Below are 17,664 nucleotides of genomic sequence, written 5' to 3' on the forward strand. Positions count from 1 at the left end.
ATTCAACCAAAGCTTTATTTTATTTTTTATTGGAGTTCAATTTGCCAACATATAGCATAACACCCAGTGCTCATCCCGCTAAGTGGCCCCCCAGTGCCCGTCACCCAGTCACCCCCACCCCCTGCCCACCTCCCCTTCCACCACACCTAGTTCATTTCCCAGAGTTAGGAGTCTCTCATGTTCTGTCACTCTCACTGATATTTTCACTCATTTTCTCTCCTTCCCCTTTATTCCCTTTCACTATTTTTTATATTCCCCAAATGAATGAGACCATATAATGTTTGTCCTTCTCCAATTGACTTATTTCACTCAGCATAATACCCTCCAGGTCCATCCACGTCAAAGCAAATGGTGGATATTTGTCGTTTCTAATGGATGAGGAATATTCCATTGTATCCATAGACATCTTCTTTATCCATCATCTTTCGATGGACACTGAGGCTCCATCCACAGTTTGGCTATTGTGGACATTGCTGCTAGAGACATCGGGGTGCAGGTGTCCCGGCGTTTCCTTGCATCTATATCCTTGGGGTAAATCCCCAGCAGTGCAATTGCTGGGTTGTAGGGCAGGTCTATTTTTAACTCTTTCAGGAACCTCCACACAGTTTTCCAGAGTGGCTGCACCAGTTCACATTCCCACCAACAGTGTAAGAGGGTTCCCTTTTCTCCGCTCCTCTCCAACATTTGTGGTTTCCTGCCTTGTTAATTTTCACCATTCTCACAGGTGTGAGGTGGGATCTCATTGTGGTTTTGATTTGTATTTCCCTGATGGCCAGTGATGCGGAGCATTTCCTCATGTGCTTGTTGGCCATGTCTACGTCTTCCTCTGGGAGATTTCTGTTCATGTCTTTTGCCCATTTCATGATTGGATTGTTTGTCTCTTTGCTGTTGAGTTTAATAAGTTCTTTCTAGATCTTGGATACTGGTCCTTTATCTGATACTCAACCAAAGCTTTAAAATGAAACCTGTTTGATAAGGGGTCAAAGATGAAAAATTGCCTGCCTTCCATGAATTTCAAAGGCAAGATGCCTTATGCAAACCACGAGACTGGGCAAAATTCCTAGTACCGTTGAGCTCACCATTCCAGGAAAGCAGGAGGACCAGCAACTTGAGGTCTAGTGCCTGTGACTGCTGCCCAAAAAGGGATAAGGAACTGACGACAGTAACCAGGCATTCCTGCTTCAATTTCTCAAAAAGCAGTGAAGTGCTACGAGATGAATGATAATATCAGCTACCTGTTACTAACCACATGATGGAGGTAGCTCAAAGGACAATGTTAAGAAACTCTGTGTTTAAAAAAAAAAGAAAAGAAAAAGAAAAAAGTTTTCTAGGACCCATGAAACTGACCATGTCCCTTTATCTTCTGATCTGTTAAATGGAAAAGCTAAATAAGAATTAGTGGAGAGGCGCCTGGGTGGCTCATTCAGTTGAGTGTCTGACTTGATTTCGGTCAGGTCACGATCTCAGGGTCCTGGGATCGGCCAGCAGTGGGGGGTGGGGGGGCGCAGTGCTTGGTGGAGGAGGTCTGCTTGACAATTCTCTCTCCCTTGCCTCCTTGCCACCCCCCCCCCCCAGAGATGCTTGTGCTCTCTCTCAAATAGATAAAATCTTTTAAAAAAAAATTAATGGAATCAGCTGAATTAGAGATCGGGCTCTTAAAATCTTTAGGACAGTGTCCTTGTCAGACAAGGTAGTTTTACCTCTGATTTGTTTTGCTTCACTCATTTTTTTTTTTTGAATGAGGAAGTGATAGAAATCAATACATTTACTACTAATGCCACTTGCCCTAATTATTTCCAGTTTGATGGGGAATGAACACTACATAAAACAAACTCCAGGGCTCAGCTTTGACAACCAAAGTCCGAAGTCAGTCACACTCTGAGAATCTCGGCAGTTGCAAGAATTCTGGGTGCTATTTAGAAATCAACAATTTAAATAATGTCTTCACTTTCTGAATTTCCAAAGGGTTCCTCCTCATGGAGAATGTACTGATACACTCTACCACACTAAAAAAAAAAAAAAAAAAAATGTATAGCCCTGGCGAGTTATTTCATAATATATTCCAGAAAGCTGCATTTTGGTTACAGATACAAGCTTAGAAGTATGGTTTACACACATTTATAGATATACCATTTATAGTGAGTTAAATAGGGCATTTGAGATCATGTCTACCCCAGCTACCAAAATTTGGCAATCAGGAGTTGGTTGAGAGCAAAATTTCCTAATATTTACATATTCTGAGAAAGATAAAGGTCAGTGTATATTATCTTAACATGTAACATTTCTTCCAGAAATGTAACGTGACTTTAAATATTATCCAGTATTTTTTTCACTAATTTATTCTATTCATATTATCCAGTAGAAGTCTAGGGTTAGTCACCCTGGTTAGTCATAATTTTGAAACTTTAAAATTAGCTTGAGTACTTTAAGTATCATTTCATAAAGCATTTTTAAGAAAATAGCGCTGATTTTTTTTTTCTCAAATATAATGAGTGCTTTCACTGTTCCCCCTCTGGCAAACATCATATTTTTTAAAAGGTATTTCATTCTGACGATCTAGAAGATTCCACCTGACAAAATATCTTTTTAATTAGTATGCATCGATTTTTCTAAGTGTTCCCGGCTAATCTGATTTATAAAATGATCCCTATGAGTCATGAAAGATAAAGTATAAGGAACTTTATATATTAAGCTATAGTCAAATACACACGTTGGCTTACCAAAACTGAAGTCAACCCTGAAGTACTCTAAGTGAGAAGCTCTCCTGGCAGAGGGAAATGTGATACTCACAGCAAGCACAAGAGTGAGAGGTGTAAAGTAACTCCACCCCTTATCACCAAAACATCCAAAAATCTTTGAAATGTAAAGTCATCTAGGTTTAAGGAGTTTAGGTTATATCATTAGTGCATTCCCTGCCCCAAAGAACATTTATTTTAAGAAGCAAGAAAGAGAAAATAGAACCTTGCTTCTTCACATTGCCGTCTAAAGGCAAGTTGCAGCAAACACCAACTTGGCAAACCAAGAGACATACATGCTTTTGTTAATCATGTCTTTATAGTCTGACGTCTATTTTCGCTGTTTTTTGACCATCTCTCTGTGTTTTGCTACAATCCAGCACTCTTACTGCTACTCTTGTATGATGATGTCACAGATATATGGAGCATTAAAATGGAAACATCCAGAGTACTGGTCCTAGTAAAAAAATTAGGCCAACTAGCCAATGTGCTCTTACAAACATGGTGGGTTAGTTTTACAGAAAATGAATGTGCCCCCCCCCTTTTTTTTAAAGGAATTGAATTGTGTTTCTACTCTATTTGGCAAAAAAAAATATCACAGATTCAAATTTTCAGGCCTGATGTGAAAAGCTATAATGTAACTGCATTGACTGACAAGTAGAGATCTTGAATGCCTTTGAATAAAGGTCTACTTTTGTTTCCCATGTGAACCTAAACTGGTCTGTGATACAAAATGTCTGATGACAGGGCATCTAAAACAGCCCACTCACATCTTTTCATTTTCTTTGTGAAAACATTAACAATGCCAGCCTACACTCACATTCATAGTAAGACAGGAATGTATCACTGAGAAAACAGATATGGAGAAATCTCTGCATTTGAAGAAAATCAGAAACTTAAGTCATTTAGCATTAAAAATCGTACCTGGAATCTCACTTTCACTTATGTGAAGCTGAAATTCCACTTCTTTGATTCCACGTCCTATATTTAATTTCAGAATAAGTAACCATTTTACTCTAAGTTAAAATAAAAAGTAGGCAACATACAAATAAAGATCAAATATGATAGAAACTTCCACATCTTCTTTTTATCTCAAAAGGCTACCCAGTTTCGAAGAAATTTCTATTTTGCTGGTCTGAAGTTTTGAGTTCAGAACAAAAATTTCCTACTTTGTAATCATAGACCTGTTATCATTTAACGATTTATTTCCACTTACAAATCATGCCCTGGAAAGAAAAATAATGCACAAGGGCTTTTAGCAACTGGAAAGTTATTTGATTGCAATCCTTTTGCAAATATGAATTCCATATTTAACTGTAATCAGCAACCTTTTAAAAGCCTCTTTTGTACTTAAAACCAGGCTTCCTAGAGCCCGCCTCTGTCATAATTGGGTTTCTGAAGTCTATATGGCTTGCTTCACTTGCCTTCTGTGTTAAGACCGGTAAGAGAAATAAAAGTTTATTGAAAGCAAAGAGGAGGAGAGAGAGATCACAATATCCAACACTGCGAACAAGCCCATCTTTTCCCAAAGGTCCACCAATGTTTGTTTGCTGTATTCTCTCATTTCAGCTGCTGGTAGGGATTATCCAGGCTGCCGAGCTGCCCGCCTTAGACATGGGGGGCACATCTGATCCCTATGTGAAAGTGTTTCTGCTGCCCGATAAAAAGAAGAAATTTGAGACAAAAGTCCACCGAAAGACCCTTAATCCTGTCTTCAATGAGCAATTCACTTTCAAGGTATTTTTTTTTTTTTGTACTTACTAATAACTTTTCCTCTGTGGTTCTTAAAGACAGATCTCATCCTGACACGTCCATAGACATGCACATAGCCACGCGATCAGAGGCTCACAAATGAGTCTATTCAGAATATTTAAAATTCTTATCTTCAGTCCCCTGAGGATCCTACACTGCATTTAGATTTGGTCAAAGTAGGATTCAGCTCAGCCATTTCGGAATGGAATATAGATTGGAATATGACAGGGATGTCATTCACATCTAAAAAGGGAGGGAGGTCGGCTTCAAGTGAGCAAATAGACTTGGACATTGCCCCCTCTCTGAAAGAAAGCCAAAGCACTAATGAAATTATTATTTTTCTAAGTCTCAAAGTTCCTGAGAATAAATCACAATCACAGAACAAAGCAAAGCTGTGTTCCACTGTTTAAATGGTACAAATTGGTTTTACTCTCACTGCAAAATTCTGGGTGTGCAGGGGGCAATCCAAGCACACAAAACCATTCTTAACCTATCAATAAAAAGAAGAGGAAACTATTATCTTTCTGCATTTCTAGCATTTTCCCTTGACTCTCATTTCTTCCCTAGTGTTCTTCATCTTGTTGAGACACCTCAGTTGACAAACAGTAACAAAGAGAGATTCTGGCCATATAATAATACTTGGACAGGAAAATGTGCTCTGCGGGCCTCAGGCAACTCTCTGCATACACAAGCTCTTGTCTCGAAGTCATGCGTAAAAACAGTTCTTTGGTAGCTATCTTCAATATGTGAAAAAAAATTTTAATGCATTACTTAAAATAATACATTTCTGAAAAATGAAAGGTCTGTGAATATGCCAGCAGGCAGATTCAAAGTCACTCATCTATCAGTCAGGCTTCGCAACAGCATGTGCCTCATGTTGGCAAATACTGCATATAAAATAAATGGATGAAACTGAGGGCATGAGTCATTTTCTCGAGCCTTGTTTCCAATTTCGTAAAAGAGCAGTGTCTTTCTATTCACTCTGAAATTTGAGGTTTTAAGTCAAAATGATCCCCAACGTACTGTCAGTAATCTTACCTAAAAAACTACACTATTCTATGTCCAGAAAGCTCATTCTATGCCCACAGTAACAATAAAAACATTCTGAAATTACTCAGCTTATGAAGAACTAATCACCATGGCCAAAACGCCACAAAATGAAAATAAAACTAATAAAATATTGCAAATGGTAATCACAATCATACTATTTGACTATGTTTTAATCTTAATTTAAGGTCAGCAGTTTCTAGCCACAATTTAGCAGCAGAGTCTTAAATTATTTGAAATACTAGGGAAGCTTTCTGTTTTGAGTTACCTGTATGTTAACTCAAAGGAAGAAAAAAAATGTATTGCTACAACTTGAGTAATTTCTGCGGCTTCAAGTTTAATTACTGAAATTTTTTAAATGCCTCTAAAATTTTATCAGGTTCCATTTTATTTCAAGAACGTTGATCAAACCATAAATCAATCCAAAGTGTAATATATTTTGATACACTTAAGGACCATGCTGCTGTTTCCAGAGAATTGCTTAATTTTGCCAGTAAATGCTGTAGATTATGCATCTTGAAATGCCAATAGGCAAGATGATAGAAGAACAGAAGCGTAATAGTTTAAAGAGGATCGGCTTTAAAATGGAGTTAAAATTCACTTGACATGAACTTGACATGCTCCAACCTAAATGGTTCTTTGCCTCAAAACAAACTCCCACCTGAAGGAGCTACTAATCATTCAAATCGCAAATACAGAAGCGCCTACTGTGTTAGCACCGTGCTAAATGCCTCAGGTATTCATTCAGCCTCAAACAGCCTTGTGAAGTGGGCTCTATTATTATCACTATTTGGTAGATGAATATTGTGAAGTTGATTCACTTGTCCCGGGCCTTTCAGCTGGAAAGTGGGAAAACCTAGGCCCAAGACAGCCTAACACCAAGACAAGTCTAAGAATGTTTGGACTAACGTTCTTTCAGTAGAATCAGCAAAAAATCCAGGGTGATTTCAGAAATAATATGAAATTTTAAAAGTTTATCCTCATTTCATCATTCTAAAATTCATCTCTTCCTTTGAAATCAGTGGTTTGGAGGGGTTTATTTTTTTTCTTCTAAAATGGAAAAAGTATTGTTCCTACATTTTAATCAAAGTATTTTAATCAGACTCCAAATAGATGACAATTAAGTGACAAAAAAACAAACTCTTAAACTAAAATTTCTTATACATATATGGTCAAATATGCTTCCCTCCCCTTCCTTTAATATACAGAGTTCATGGAGAAATGTTTGATGGAGCAAAGACAACCATTTACACTGATAAATAAAAATTGATTGAAACTTCAATACAAGTCTAAACAATTTCTTAATTAGGCATTTCTACCCAGTTACTGAAGTGTAGCTTACTTAGAATGCACTACTTTCTCTGCATATTAAAAATGTCACTAATAAAAATCCCAACCCATAGCATCTGTCCCAGATCTTTCTGAACAGCTGGAGAATTCATCAGTTCTTGGCCTTTTGCCATGACTTATCCTAAAGTGTCATACCTAAGAATGAACTTCAAGATCTATATTACAATGCATCTCTGATACTCAAAACATCAATTTTCTAGTCAGCTCTTGTCAATCAGTAAATTATTTTAGGCAATAGGTGAGGCAACTTGTGAATTTCATTTAAATCCTTTCTGACTTCTAGCACGTCTTTTCCTAAATCACTACTCCATTCAACTGTGGCATCCAAATGGCTCGAAAGAGTTAACAGAACTTTTGAAGCAAGTTTTGTACCCCAAATAAGCTATACCCTGACAATGTAACTAATCATAACAATGATTAGAAAAATCTTCTACAAGTAAAACTCACACGGTCAAATGCAATTAAGCTTGGTTTATTCTTCTATTAAATAAATTCCCACCTGAAAGAGCTACTAATCATTCAAATGATAAATATTTAAGTGCCTACTGTGTGCCAACACCACTAAACCTTAAAGTGTTCATAGCATGACTAATAGCAAGACTTATTATCATTAATGCTAACAGCTTCAAGAACTTTAGGATAAAGTAATAAAAATGACTATGGCTAAGTCTCTATTTTTCTCCTAACTTAAGCCTTGAGCAGTTATTCAAGTGATTCACTTAAAAAAAAAAAAAAAAGCATGATTATACCGTTTTGTTTATCCAGCTTGAGTATTAAAATTAAATACTGTAAACAAGTAACCTGTTTTAAGCTTTTTTGTGACCAGATTTTTATCTTCACCTCTTTTTATTTAGGTGCCGTACTCAGAACTGGGAGGCAAAACCCTGGTGATGGCTGTGTATGATTTTGATCGTTTCTCCAAGCATGACATCATTGGGGAATTTAAAGTCCCCATGAACACAGTGGATTTCGGTCATGTAACTGAGGAGTGGCGCGATCTGCAAAGTGCGGAGAAGGAAGAGGTAAGGAAGACATTAGCTTTTTTAATATGACAAGCTGTACTTGCCAGTTGCTGCTCACATTATAACCTACTGAGAGATGCTCTCTACGAAGGATGATGTGGGACTCTAGCTGCTGACAGCTGGCAAAATAGGGTTAAGGGATTGCATAACCTCATTAAAAAGTATACAGGTCTTCTGGGTCTTATTTGAAAGAAAAGAGAAAGATTTATGCACTGTGTCTATTGAGAATTCCCTGGACACACACACACACACGCCCACTATCTGTTACTAAAAAGCTTACAAAATGCCAGACACGCACACATCTACTTTTTTAAAAGGACAGTGAAAAATCATCTTATTCTTTGTATTTTTTCCACAATCATTTTGTGTTTTCTACATAGGTTATGTAGCTATTAAACAGAAATAAAAGAGCACTTTTCCCTTGATTATTTCTGCATACCACAGACTGTTCATTGTTTCTCCTACAGATATCAGAGCATGATGGGTGGAATATCAAATATAATTCACAAAGGCTGATATTAAAATCCATTTTTTAAATGACTCACATTTTTATAGTACTCTTCACATTGTTTTTTTCCCAGTTTTAATAGTTCAGCCCAGGATTTTTCTGTGATTTAAAATGGGAAGTTCAATATCCTTAGTGCATTTAAACTACATAATAATCAATTCTATTTGATTATGCTATGCCTGCCTCGTGCTTTTCTGTGCAAATGTCTCAACAGGCCAATATCAGAAAGGCAAACAAGTCTAGCTTCTCTGATTTCCTAAGGCGACTCCTTTTCTAGCCATTTTTGGGTCCTGACAATCCCTTGGGGAGATTATACACCCATGGGATTGTCAACAGCCTCCATCCTTCAGGATTCCTAAGACTGTGTAAGGTGTGATCACTTTGAGTCCACTAGGGAGATCAAAGAGTGGCTCAAGCCTTCTGAGAAATTCAACCAAGCCTATCACCTGGGAGTCCTCTCAACCTAATATTTTCTGGGACCAGTGAAACTAAGTGAGGCTTTAGAGCAGGTTTGTTGATTGCTATACCGAAATCAAATCTTATTAGTGCTCTAAGATTATTATGTGGTTGTAAAAAAGGAATAAAAAGTATTTGAGTTAAGCTCTACTTTCCTTTTGCAAAGAAAGATATATAACTTAACCAAATATATTAGTTTAAATTAGATTCTTGGATATTGAAATGAATTTAGTCCCACTGTGGATATTCAAAAACTACCCAAGGATAATATTGAGTTTTTAAATTTTGTTATTTTTATAAGTAGTTCTTCTCTTTGAGTGAACTAATATCAATATCAAATCCAACATCTCTTTGAAAAGAATCACTTGATTATAATGTTTCTAATCATTTCACAAAGTAATGAGTTGTTTCATTGAATTTTTATATTTCATTGAAATGTTTTACTCTGTAAATGCCTTGCAGTTGGGGTGCAAAGTGGGACTGTAACAAATATTAACTGAAGGGTTTTCATTAGCTGATTGGCTAATCGTTAGCTTATTGGTTAAGTGTTGAAATATGACCCACTCGGGGCACCTGGGTGGCTCAGTTAGGTTAAGCATCTGCCTTCAGCTCAGGTCATCATCTCAGGATCCTGGGATTGAGCCCCATGTCCTTGGACTCCCATTCAGCAGGGAACCTGCTTCTCCCTCTTCCTCCGCCCCTCTCCTGCTCATTCTCTCTCTCTCTCTCTCTCTCTCAAGTAAATAAAATCTAAAAAAAAAAAAAAAAAAAAAAATGACCCACTCTTGCTTCAAAATGGCTCCTGGTCCACAGTTCCTGGCTCATACCCCTCACTTTCACCTGATAACTATCAAGTGATGGTGGTATTCCAAGATCACACTGGACTGGGTTTCTGAAAAGCTGACCAGTATTTTTGCCTGAGTTAAGAAAATGAAAGCCATTGAGCGGTTTTCCTCTTTCAAAAATTCTCTGAATATGGGCAGAGTTTGAGACTTGACAGTAAGCTGACCGGCTTACCTCTAAAATCTAAAAGAGTAGATAGACTGCCTCCAAAGAGTCACATTTTTCTTCTCACCCTCTTACTTGCCCTCTTCTTTCTCTCTGTTCTATTTTTCTTCTTCATGTCTTTTCTCCCTAAGACTTTTTGTAGCCCAACTCATTCAAAAATATTATATGGATAAATATCCACATACATTGTAGTATATAGTATCCACTATACATTGCTACATTTCTGGAACTGTGTAGGTACTAAAGAAAGTGAAACAACACTGCTCTTGCTCTCATGGTGTACAGTGTGGTCTCCTCGTCCTTCCCCATGTTAGTGTTTGCCTTGTTTATTGTCAGTGACCCTGGTTTCTGGTCATCTTGGAGATCAACCACTCCTGGGTTTCAATTCTGATGAGTCCATTTACTAGCTCAGAGAAGTTGGACATATCACTTAAGCTCTCTAAAATTCAGTTTTTTGATCAAGAAAGTGGTTTAACATTATCTACCCCTTGTTTTCAGATTAAGTAGGACAGAGTATAAAGTGCCTAGTATAGAGCCCAATATGTGAGAAGTGTTCTGCAAGCAAGAAATCTCCCATTCTTTCTTCTTGGCCACTCTTTTTTGTGTTCTCTTTCACTTTGTGTTTTTACCTTCCTATTCATTCTGGCCTTTCCCCTCTATCCAAATCTACTTCTCTCCTTTTTCTCATCACCATTGTATTTACTGAACGTCTCTGCAAGTTTTTAATGGGAAATAATTCTACAAGTACATTCTTAAACTCCTGAGACTTCCCTCATTGATATCTACTTAGGAATAGTAATTTTTGGTTTGAAATTGAGTGACTATTTTCTTTTATCATGTTATAGGAAGTCTCATAAAACAGATATCTAGCTTACAAAGTACCTCTGGATGACTAGAACCAGGTATAAACTTCTCATAATAAATGAAGTGAGATTCCAATCACATTTTTTTTACCTGAAGAATTATTCTTGCTGATATATGCTCTATTTTTTTTCATGCTACTGTCCATTAACTGCAGAAAATTATAGTTGTGTGAATGAATTGCAGTCTTAAATTGACTTTGGTTCTCACAATTTTAAAGATATTGTTTTTCCGTTCTACATGAACAATTCTTCTCATGATTTTCATTTTTCTTCATCTCAAAGTGTTAAGTATTATTTTTAATATCATAATGAGTGGAAGATATCTACAAAAGAGGGGAAAAAGGAATTCAAGAAACAGCTTTGGAATCTAGAAACTGAACCACTCATCACAGTAGTCTGGTTCAGGGTGACAACTGGATTTAAACAGGTTAAATCCAACGCACTGAGATCCAACCCTGTGATTTTTGGCTTTGTTGCCAGAAAGCTGAAAAATATAAAAGTCATAAGATGATGAAGCAACAATGCAAGTTAAAAATTTGTTATTTTAGCAATCAACTAAATGTGCAAGCGATTTAGGGAAGGAGCCTTACCTGAAAGTTACCAAACACATGTTGAAAACGTAAGGTGTGTCAAAGAGATAAGCTACGCCAGGAAGAGCCCTAGCGAGCACATGGCTCCCACTGGTAGATTCTAGCCCTTAGGGAAAGCATTTCTGGTTAGGTTTCCATTCTGACTTGATAAGTTTCTCTGACAGAATCAAAGCCACCTTACTGGTTTAAGTTCACCCACATTCTCTCTCCTTCCACCTCCCAACAGATGAAGATGGAATTTGACTTTATGGACCACTAGATCTTTTTCTTCCTTTTGTTTCTTTAAAACAGAAATGTATATCCTCGGAGTGGAGAGACAGTAACATAAAACTTATTTTCCCTTTTTTTTAGAATAGAGTCTCAAAAAACATCCTTTTACAAAAGGTTTTTAGTCACTTATTTGCAAAACGTTTCTAGTATGTATAACTTCAGGCTATGTTCTTGAGGTATTCTTCTTAATCATTCAAAAAATATTGATGCCACCCACAAGTCAAACCTGAACCCAGCCTTCAAGCTTTTAGAATAGTCCATTAACGTGAGACAGCTGCTTACTTATTTCACATGGTACAATCAATGGCTATCATTCCATTTTTCTTTTTAAATTTTATTTATCATTTAGAAATTGTCTCAGTTCTGTACCCCAGCATCATCTGTAGTCCAGCATCTTTAAAGCACTTAGATCCTTTTTATTTTATCATTTTGTCCCTAATTTTTAATGTACTTTTAACCCCCATGGCCTCCACTATTTATCTCTAAAGACAGCATAAGAAATAGATACTACCAGAAAACAACTGAGGGTTTTTTGATTTTCGAGTAAGTCTAGCTTATGACTTTACCAGTACTATTCTTTTTCCTCCATTAGAGAATAAGTCTATCACCTCTGCTTTGTGTAGAATTCATTAAAGAGTGATTTTTAAATGAGATTCTGTAATCCAGTGCAAATGGAAAAAAAATTGATTGCTGAATTAAAGCTAGTTGAGACATAATTTAATTAGTACCCAAGCAGAAGGGAAGAGAAACTACTTTAGTGCCTTAATAGAAAATCAATTTTGCAACAAAATTTCACATTTTTAAGCCTAATTAGAAAAACATTTACTTCACAGGAAAGCATTTGGACAATACATATTCAGTCAAATGGCAAAAGCTGTTCAGCATCCAATGGTAAATTACTTGATATTTCTTTGGAATGGGTTAAACTCATCATTCCTTATGACATATTTTATGTCCAAAGATCATAAAAGAACTGATGTTATTTCTAAGTATACTTAGCAGTCAGATGGTAACTCATACCCTCTGAGAGTCTCTGCAAAATAAATCAATGCCCTGAAAGAAAATCCTCACAAAAGGTTAACTGGTGGAATTTTAAACATGGATGCCAATAAGAACCTTCCTTGTCATTCACAAACTATCTCATTAGAGAAATCCAACAAAGACACTTATTTTGATCCATAACATTACAGAAATTTATATTTATTTGTCTTTGCTTCCTTGTGCATCTTTTACCCCTTCCCCTTTCACCCCTGCCCAGACTCTAAGCTTCATCCCAACAGTGGCCATATCTGTTGTTCCCCACTATGAAACCAGTTTGATCACAGAAGCAAGCACATAGTAGGTGTGCAAAAATATTTTTTTTAAGATTTTATTTATTTATTTATGATAGAGAGAGGAGAGGCAGAGACACAGGCAGAGGGAGAAGCAGGCTCCATGCCGGGAGCCCAATGCAGGACTCAACCCCGGGTCTCCATGATCATGCCCTGGGCCAAGGCAGGCGCCAAACCGCTGAGCCACCCAGGGATCCCACCAAAATATTTTTGATTGAAGGAATACAGGAAGGTGTTTATTATGCTGTGAGATGTTTCAAAATTCTCTTCTGAAAGTCCATATCAATAACAGTAATTCTGGGGATGCCTCACGGGCTCAATCCCTTAAGCATCTGCCTTGGGCTCCAGTCATGATCCCATGGTGCTGGAATCAAGCCTCACATCAGGCTCCCTGCTCCATGGAAAGCCTGCTTCTCCCTCTCCCTCTGCTTGTTGCTCCCATCTGTTTGTGTGTTTGCTCTCTATGTCAAACAAAATCTTTAAAAAATAATAATAGTAATTCTATTCTTGTATAAATGAAGTCCAGAGTTTCTGAAAGCTCATCAAGAAAATATCCTAGCACTAAACAATGAAAATTGTTTGATGCCTTTTTGAGTATTTTGATCTGTTTCTTAAAGATTTCATTTATTTACTTGAGAGAAAGAGAGAGCGAGCGTGCAAGTGAGTGGGGGTAGGACAGAGACAGAGAATCTCAAGCAGACTCCATGTTGACCATGGGGTCCAATGCGGGGCTCTATCTCATAACGCATGAGATCATCACCTGAGTCAAAACCAAGAATTGGATGCTTAACCGACTGAGCCACCCAGGCACCCCGGTCTGTTTCTTTTAAAAGAGAGGCAGTTAGATGCTTAGCCAAACCACTGTTGTTACTGCTTTTGTTGATGGTCATAAAAATGACAGTTGTTTTTGTTAAGGTTTATTCAGTATGTCGTTCTTTTTAACCTTCTTGTCACCCTGTTTCCATGATGCAGAGAGAGCTTGCAGTTTAGCTTAGTTTAACTTTATCTGAAGTTAAGACTTAGTTAAATCTATGATGTAAGTCTCTGCTTGCAACATGGAAATTTACCGAGAAGGAAGTGGAAAAGAATCAGCTCCAAGGAGAATTCAAAGAATATAAACAAATATCTAAGTTTATCATGGAGTATTTATTGCTAGTTAGATTTATAACAGAGTAGGTATGATACAGTGGTACTGAGTTGTCTTATATTAAGACCATGATATATTTTAGTGCATTTAGTATGAGACTTCAAACATAATAATTCCATTTCAACTATTACAAAAGTAGAATTGCCCTTGATTTTTTGGTATGTTTTTGGCCATAGCTATGGTTTACTTGATTTTGAGTCTTTGGTCAGAATTTCAAATCATATCTATATTGCTATGCATAGTAAGTATTATCTGCTCCACGATGTGGTTTCTGAGAACATCATAGGAAAAAGCAAGTAACTTGAAATATCCCTCTAGTGTGTAGTGTATAATTTGATTGCCTTTCTAGTTAAAAAGACTTTTCATGCACAAATGGACAAAACCAAATTCTCACTTCACTGAGTTTCTAAATGAAAATTTAATATCATTTTATTTTTCATTGTGAATTCTCTAGAAAAATAACCTAAATTTAGACTTTAAAGAATGAAATTGGAGAAATGAATGGGAGACTGAATATTTTCAAAATACCCTTTGATGACCTTGCATTGTCATAGTTTAACCTGCTGCATTACCCTCCCCTTCACAACTCTCACCACCCAGACACCCCTGCTTTCATTTCCAAAATTCACATTCATTAAAACTTACTTTAACTTCTCTATCTAAGCTATAAACACAAGTAATAGTAAAAGCTACCTTTTATGAGTGTCCACTGAATGCCAACAAAAGTAATTCTCACAGCACTCTTCAAAACTGGTGTTATTATATCTGTTTTACAAAATGAAGGGATAAGACCTGAAGCCAAGCAAAGTCTAAGCAATTTCTCCAAGTTCATACAACCAATGCCAGAGCTAAAATCCAAACACAGGTCTCAAGCCTATACTCTTTCTGTTTAAACATACCATCTTCAATAGACAATCTTTTCCAGTCTTTTCAGCCCCAAAATATACCTGTAAATTCTTTTTTTTTGTAAATTCAAATGCAAAAACAGAAAACTAACTGATGCAGACTAGTTTTTCTCAGCTTTGGTCTTTTTTTTCCCCCAGAGTCTTGACATTTGGTGAGGTTTTTTTTTTTTTTTTGACAACTTGCAACTGGTTAAAACCTCCATATATATTTTCCCTCTCAAATTTATAATACATTGCAAATGTATGTAACATAGCAAAAAAAACCAGCTCTGGCATTTTGTTACTTCTTAATATTTCACAAATACTCAGCATGAATTCCTGCCCAAGATACAAAGTCTTAAATACAAAGGTACTCATTAACACAAACATGTTATTATTTACTCATGAGTGCTAATGAATTTAATGAAGGCAGAAGGATTTTGCTTTCCATTTAAAAAAAAAATTCTTCATTAAATAGAATATAAATTCCCATTTATTCATTTAAAATATATTGAGTATCTGTGAAATCAGTATATAAAAGTATATTGCAAAGTGTATGAAGTATATAAAACAGATAATTAAGCATCACATATGGGAAGTGGCAATAATAGTAACAAAACTTTATAATGCAAAATTACAAAAGCTTCAGGAAGAGCCAAGTAAGAAGTATAAATTCAAATGTACCATATGTTTTAAACAAGAAAAGGTATGGACAGGGAAGCTCCACTGAAGACTTGAAAAACGTGAACCAGTCTTTAAACAGGAGAATTTGAATAGGCAGAAAGAAATGGAGGATGCCCTCCAGAAATGAAAAAAAGATCAGCAAAAGCAAATTTAAAGAGCTGAGACTGCCAATGACAGGCCCACTAAGAGTGAAGTGAAAGCTTGAATAGATAACCTCCAACCGAATAAATAAGACTCGAGTAGTTTAGTGACAGTTTGTCCCTTAAATATCAGCCTGATGAATCTAGACTTGGGTCACTAAGTGAAGCTTGTTCTTCCCAAAGATTAAGAGTTGGAATAGGAGACCCAGACCCACATCTGCGCCAGACACACTACTAACTGCTTTTCCTACACTATTTCATGTAATTCTTGGGGGCAGTCCTATGGGGCAACTCTTCTTACCCCTATTTCACTTAGTAGAAAATATAATTTGCCTAAAGCCACCCAGGAAATAAAACAACAGAGCACAGATTTAGACTCAGGTCGGCCTGAATCAGCAGCCCGTTTTCTCTCTACTATATTGCCGCTCAGTTGACTAAAGCTCAGTGAGTACAAGGATGCTGTCTATCTCATTTACCTGATCTCCAGGACCTAGCACTGCATCTTGAACATCCAAAGTCCTTAATTGTTTCCAACTGAATTGAACAAATTAGAATCAAATGAGAATTTTATTTATCAAACATACATCCTGAGTTTTACCACCTTCAGGGAAGTCATGTTTGAAGGATGCCCTGGTATCCGTATGGTATTTTTGAATTCTATTTCCTCTCTCCAGAAGTCTTTCTTAGTGTACAGTACATTCTTTTCTCCTCGATAGTGACTTGTTTTTGTCTCCACAAGGTAATTTTTACCTTCACCTTTGCCATAAACTAATTAGGGTCAAGTAGGAGTTGATGATCAAATTGAGAAAAATAGTTTTAGTTACTGTGGTAAAATAAAGATGATGAATGTTCTTGTAAGATTTATATTCTGACTCTGACCAAATGTTTTGAACATCGGCATCATTTTGTGGCCTCTCAAGTGGGTCACCGTGGGAAAAATTATTAGGAGATACAAGTTCTGACACATAAAATACTAAGGAATCCAACTGTTTTAATAGAAACTGATGTAGGGGTTAGTTTTCCTTTTAACTCAAAGAATATAAGGGTTTTCAGTTAAGTTTCGATTAAAGCAAAGTGGTTTAGAAGCATAGATTTTTGAATATGGATTGGTAGAGCAGCAAGTGAAGAGTGGGAGTCGAAATGGGAACAAACAAACAAAAAAAAAAGAAATGGGAACAAACAGAAAACCGAAGAATGAGAAAAAGACTTGCCTACATCAGGTTTATTACTGAAATAGTGAAGAGGTTTTTGAGTGGGAAACGTGACTGATGCAGGAGTGTGTCTTAGTCTGTTGTGACCTCCATCTTCCGCACAGTTGGATCTTTTGCAATGTAATCCTTTCTGGAGGAGTTTATCGTATGTTTTGGAACACTTTTTTATTATCTTGTTTATGAATTCTTCACACTAAATGTTTTTACCTTCTCTCTTACTCCTACCACACTCTAAGCAGGCCAAATGTTTGTACTGTGAAATCTGTAATCCTTACAATCTGTTACTCTGCAAGTAGATGAAATGTCAGCAATGGAGTTGTACTGTGTGTAGTACAGAATAAAGGAGAATGAGAACTCACTGAAAAACATGAGCTTGAATAATTAAGAGATAAAAGAGAAGGAGCATCCCCCACCCACACTTGTTTTAAACAAGGCTAAAAGTTTTTTTATGAATTTTACAAACAAGAGTCTTTAAATCATTGTTAATTTTATTCACTTATTCCCTTATTTATTCAACATATATATAGAAAGCCCCTTTTATGAGCCAGGGACCGGGCTAGTTTGCAAGAATGCAATGGTGAAGGAGACAGACCCATTCAGCTTAGTCAGTTATACTTTAATGGTGAAACAGCACTGTAGGGGAGATTTAAAGCTCTGGACCTGGAC

At 36.7% G+C, this 17,664-nt stretch overlaps 1 protein-coding gene and 1 long non-coding RNA gene across 12 annotated transcripts in view; one reads left to right on the plus strand and one right to left on the minus strand.

The window, feature by feature from the left end:
* Window positions 1-17,664, plus strand: part of SYT1 (synaptotagmin 1) — a 542,097-nt gene that overhangs the window by 393,539 nt on the left and 130,894 nt on the right. For all 5 annotated transcript variants that reach the window (XM_072772877.1, XM_072772875.1, XM_072772876.1 and 2 more), the window contains 2 exons: window positions 4,305-4,472; window positions 7,739-7,906. In XM_072772877.1, coding sequence (XP_072628978.1) covers window positions 4,305-4,472; window positions 7,739-7,906 — 336 coding nt within the window. The remainder of the gene's footprint in view (window positions 1-4,304; window positions 4,473-7,738; window positions 7,907-17,664) is intronic.
* The window catches only part of LOC140602795 (uncharacterized), a 311,552-nt gene that overhangs the window by 154,054 nt on the left and 139,834 nt on the right, over window positions 1-17,664 (minus strand). Inside the window, exon 4 of one of the 7 annotated variants that reach the window (XR_012005709.1) lies at window positions 1,926-2,006. The exons of the other annotated variants lie outside the window; for them this stretch is intronic. This is a non-coding gene — a long non-coding RNA (uncharacterized lncRNA). Of the gene's footprint in view, window positions 1-1,925; window positions 2,007-17,664 lie in introns of those variants that run through there. 7 annotated transcript variants of the gene reach the window in all.

Source organism: Canis lupus, chromosome 13 (genome assembly GCF_048164855.1).
Source record: "Canis lupus baileyi chromosome 13, mCanLup2.hap1, whole genome shotgun sequence".
Lineage (NCBI taxonomy): Eukaryota > Metazoa > Chordata > Mammalia > Carnivora > Canidae > Canis > Canis lupus.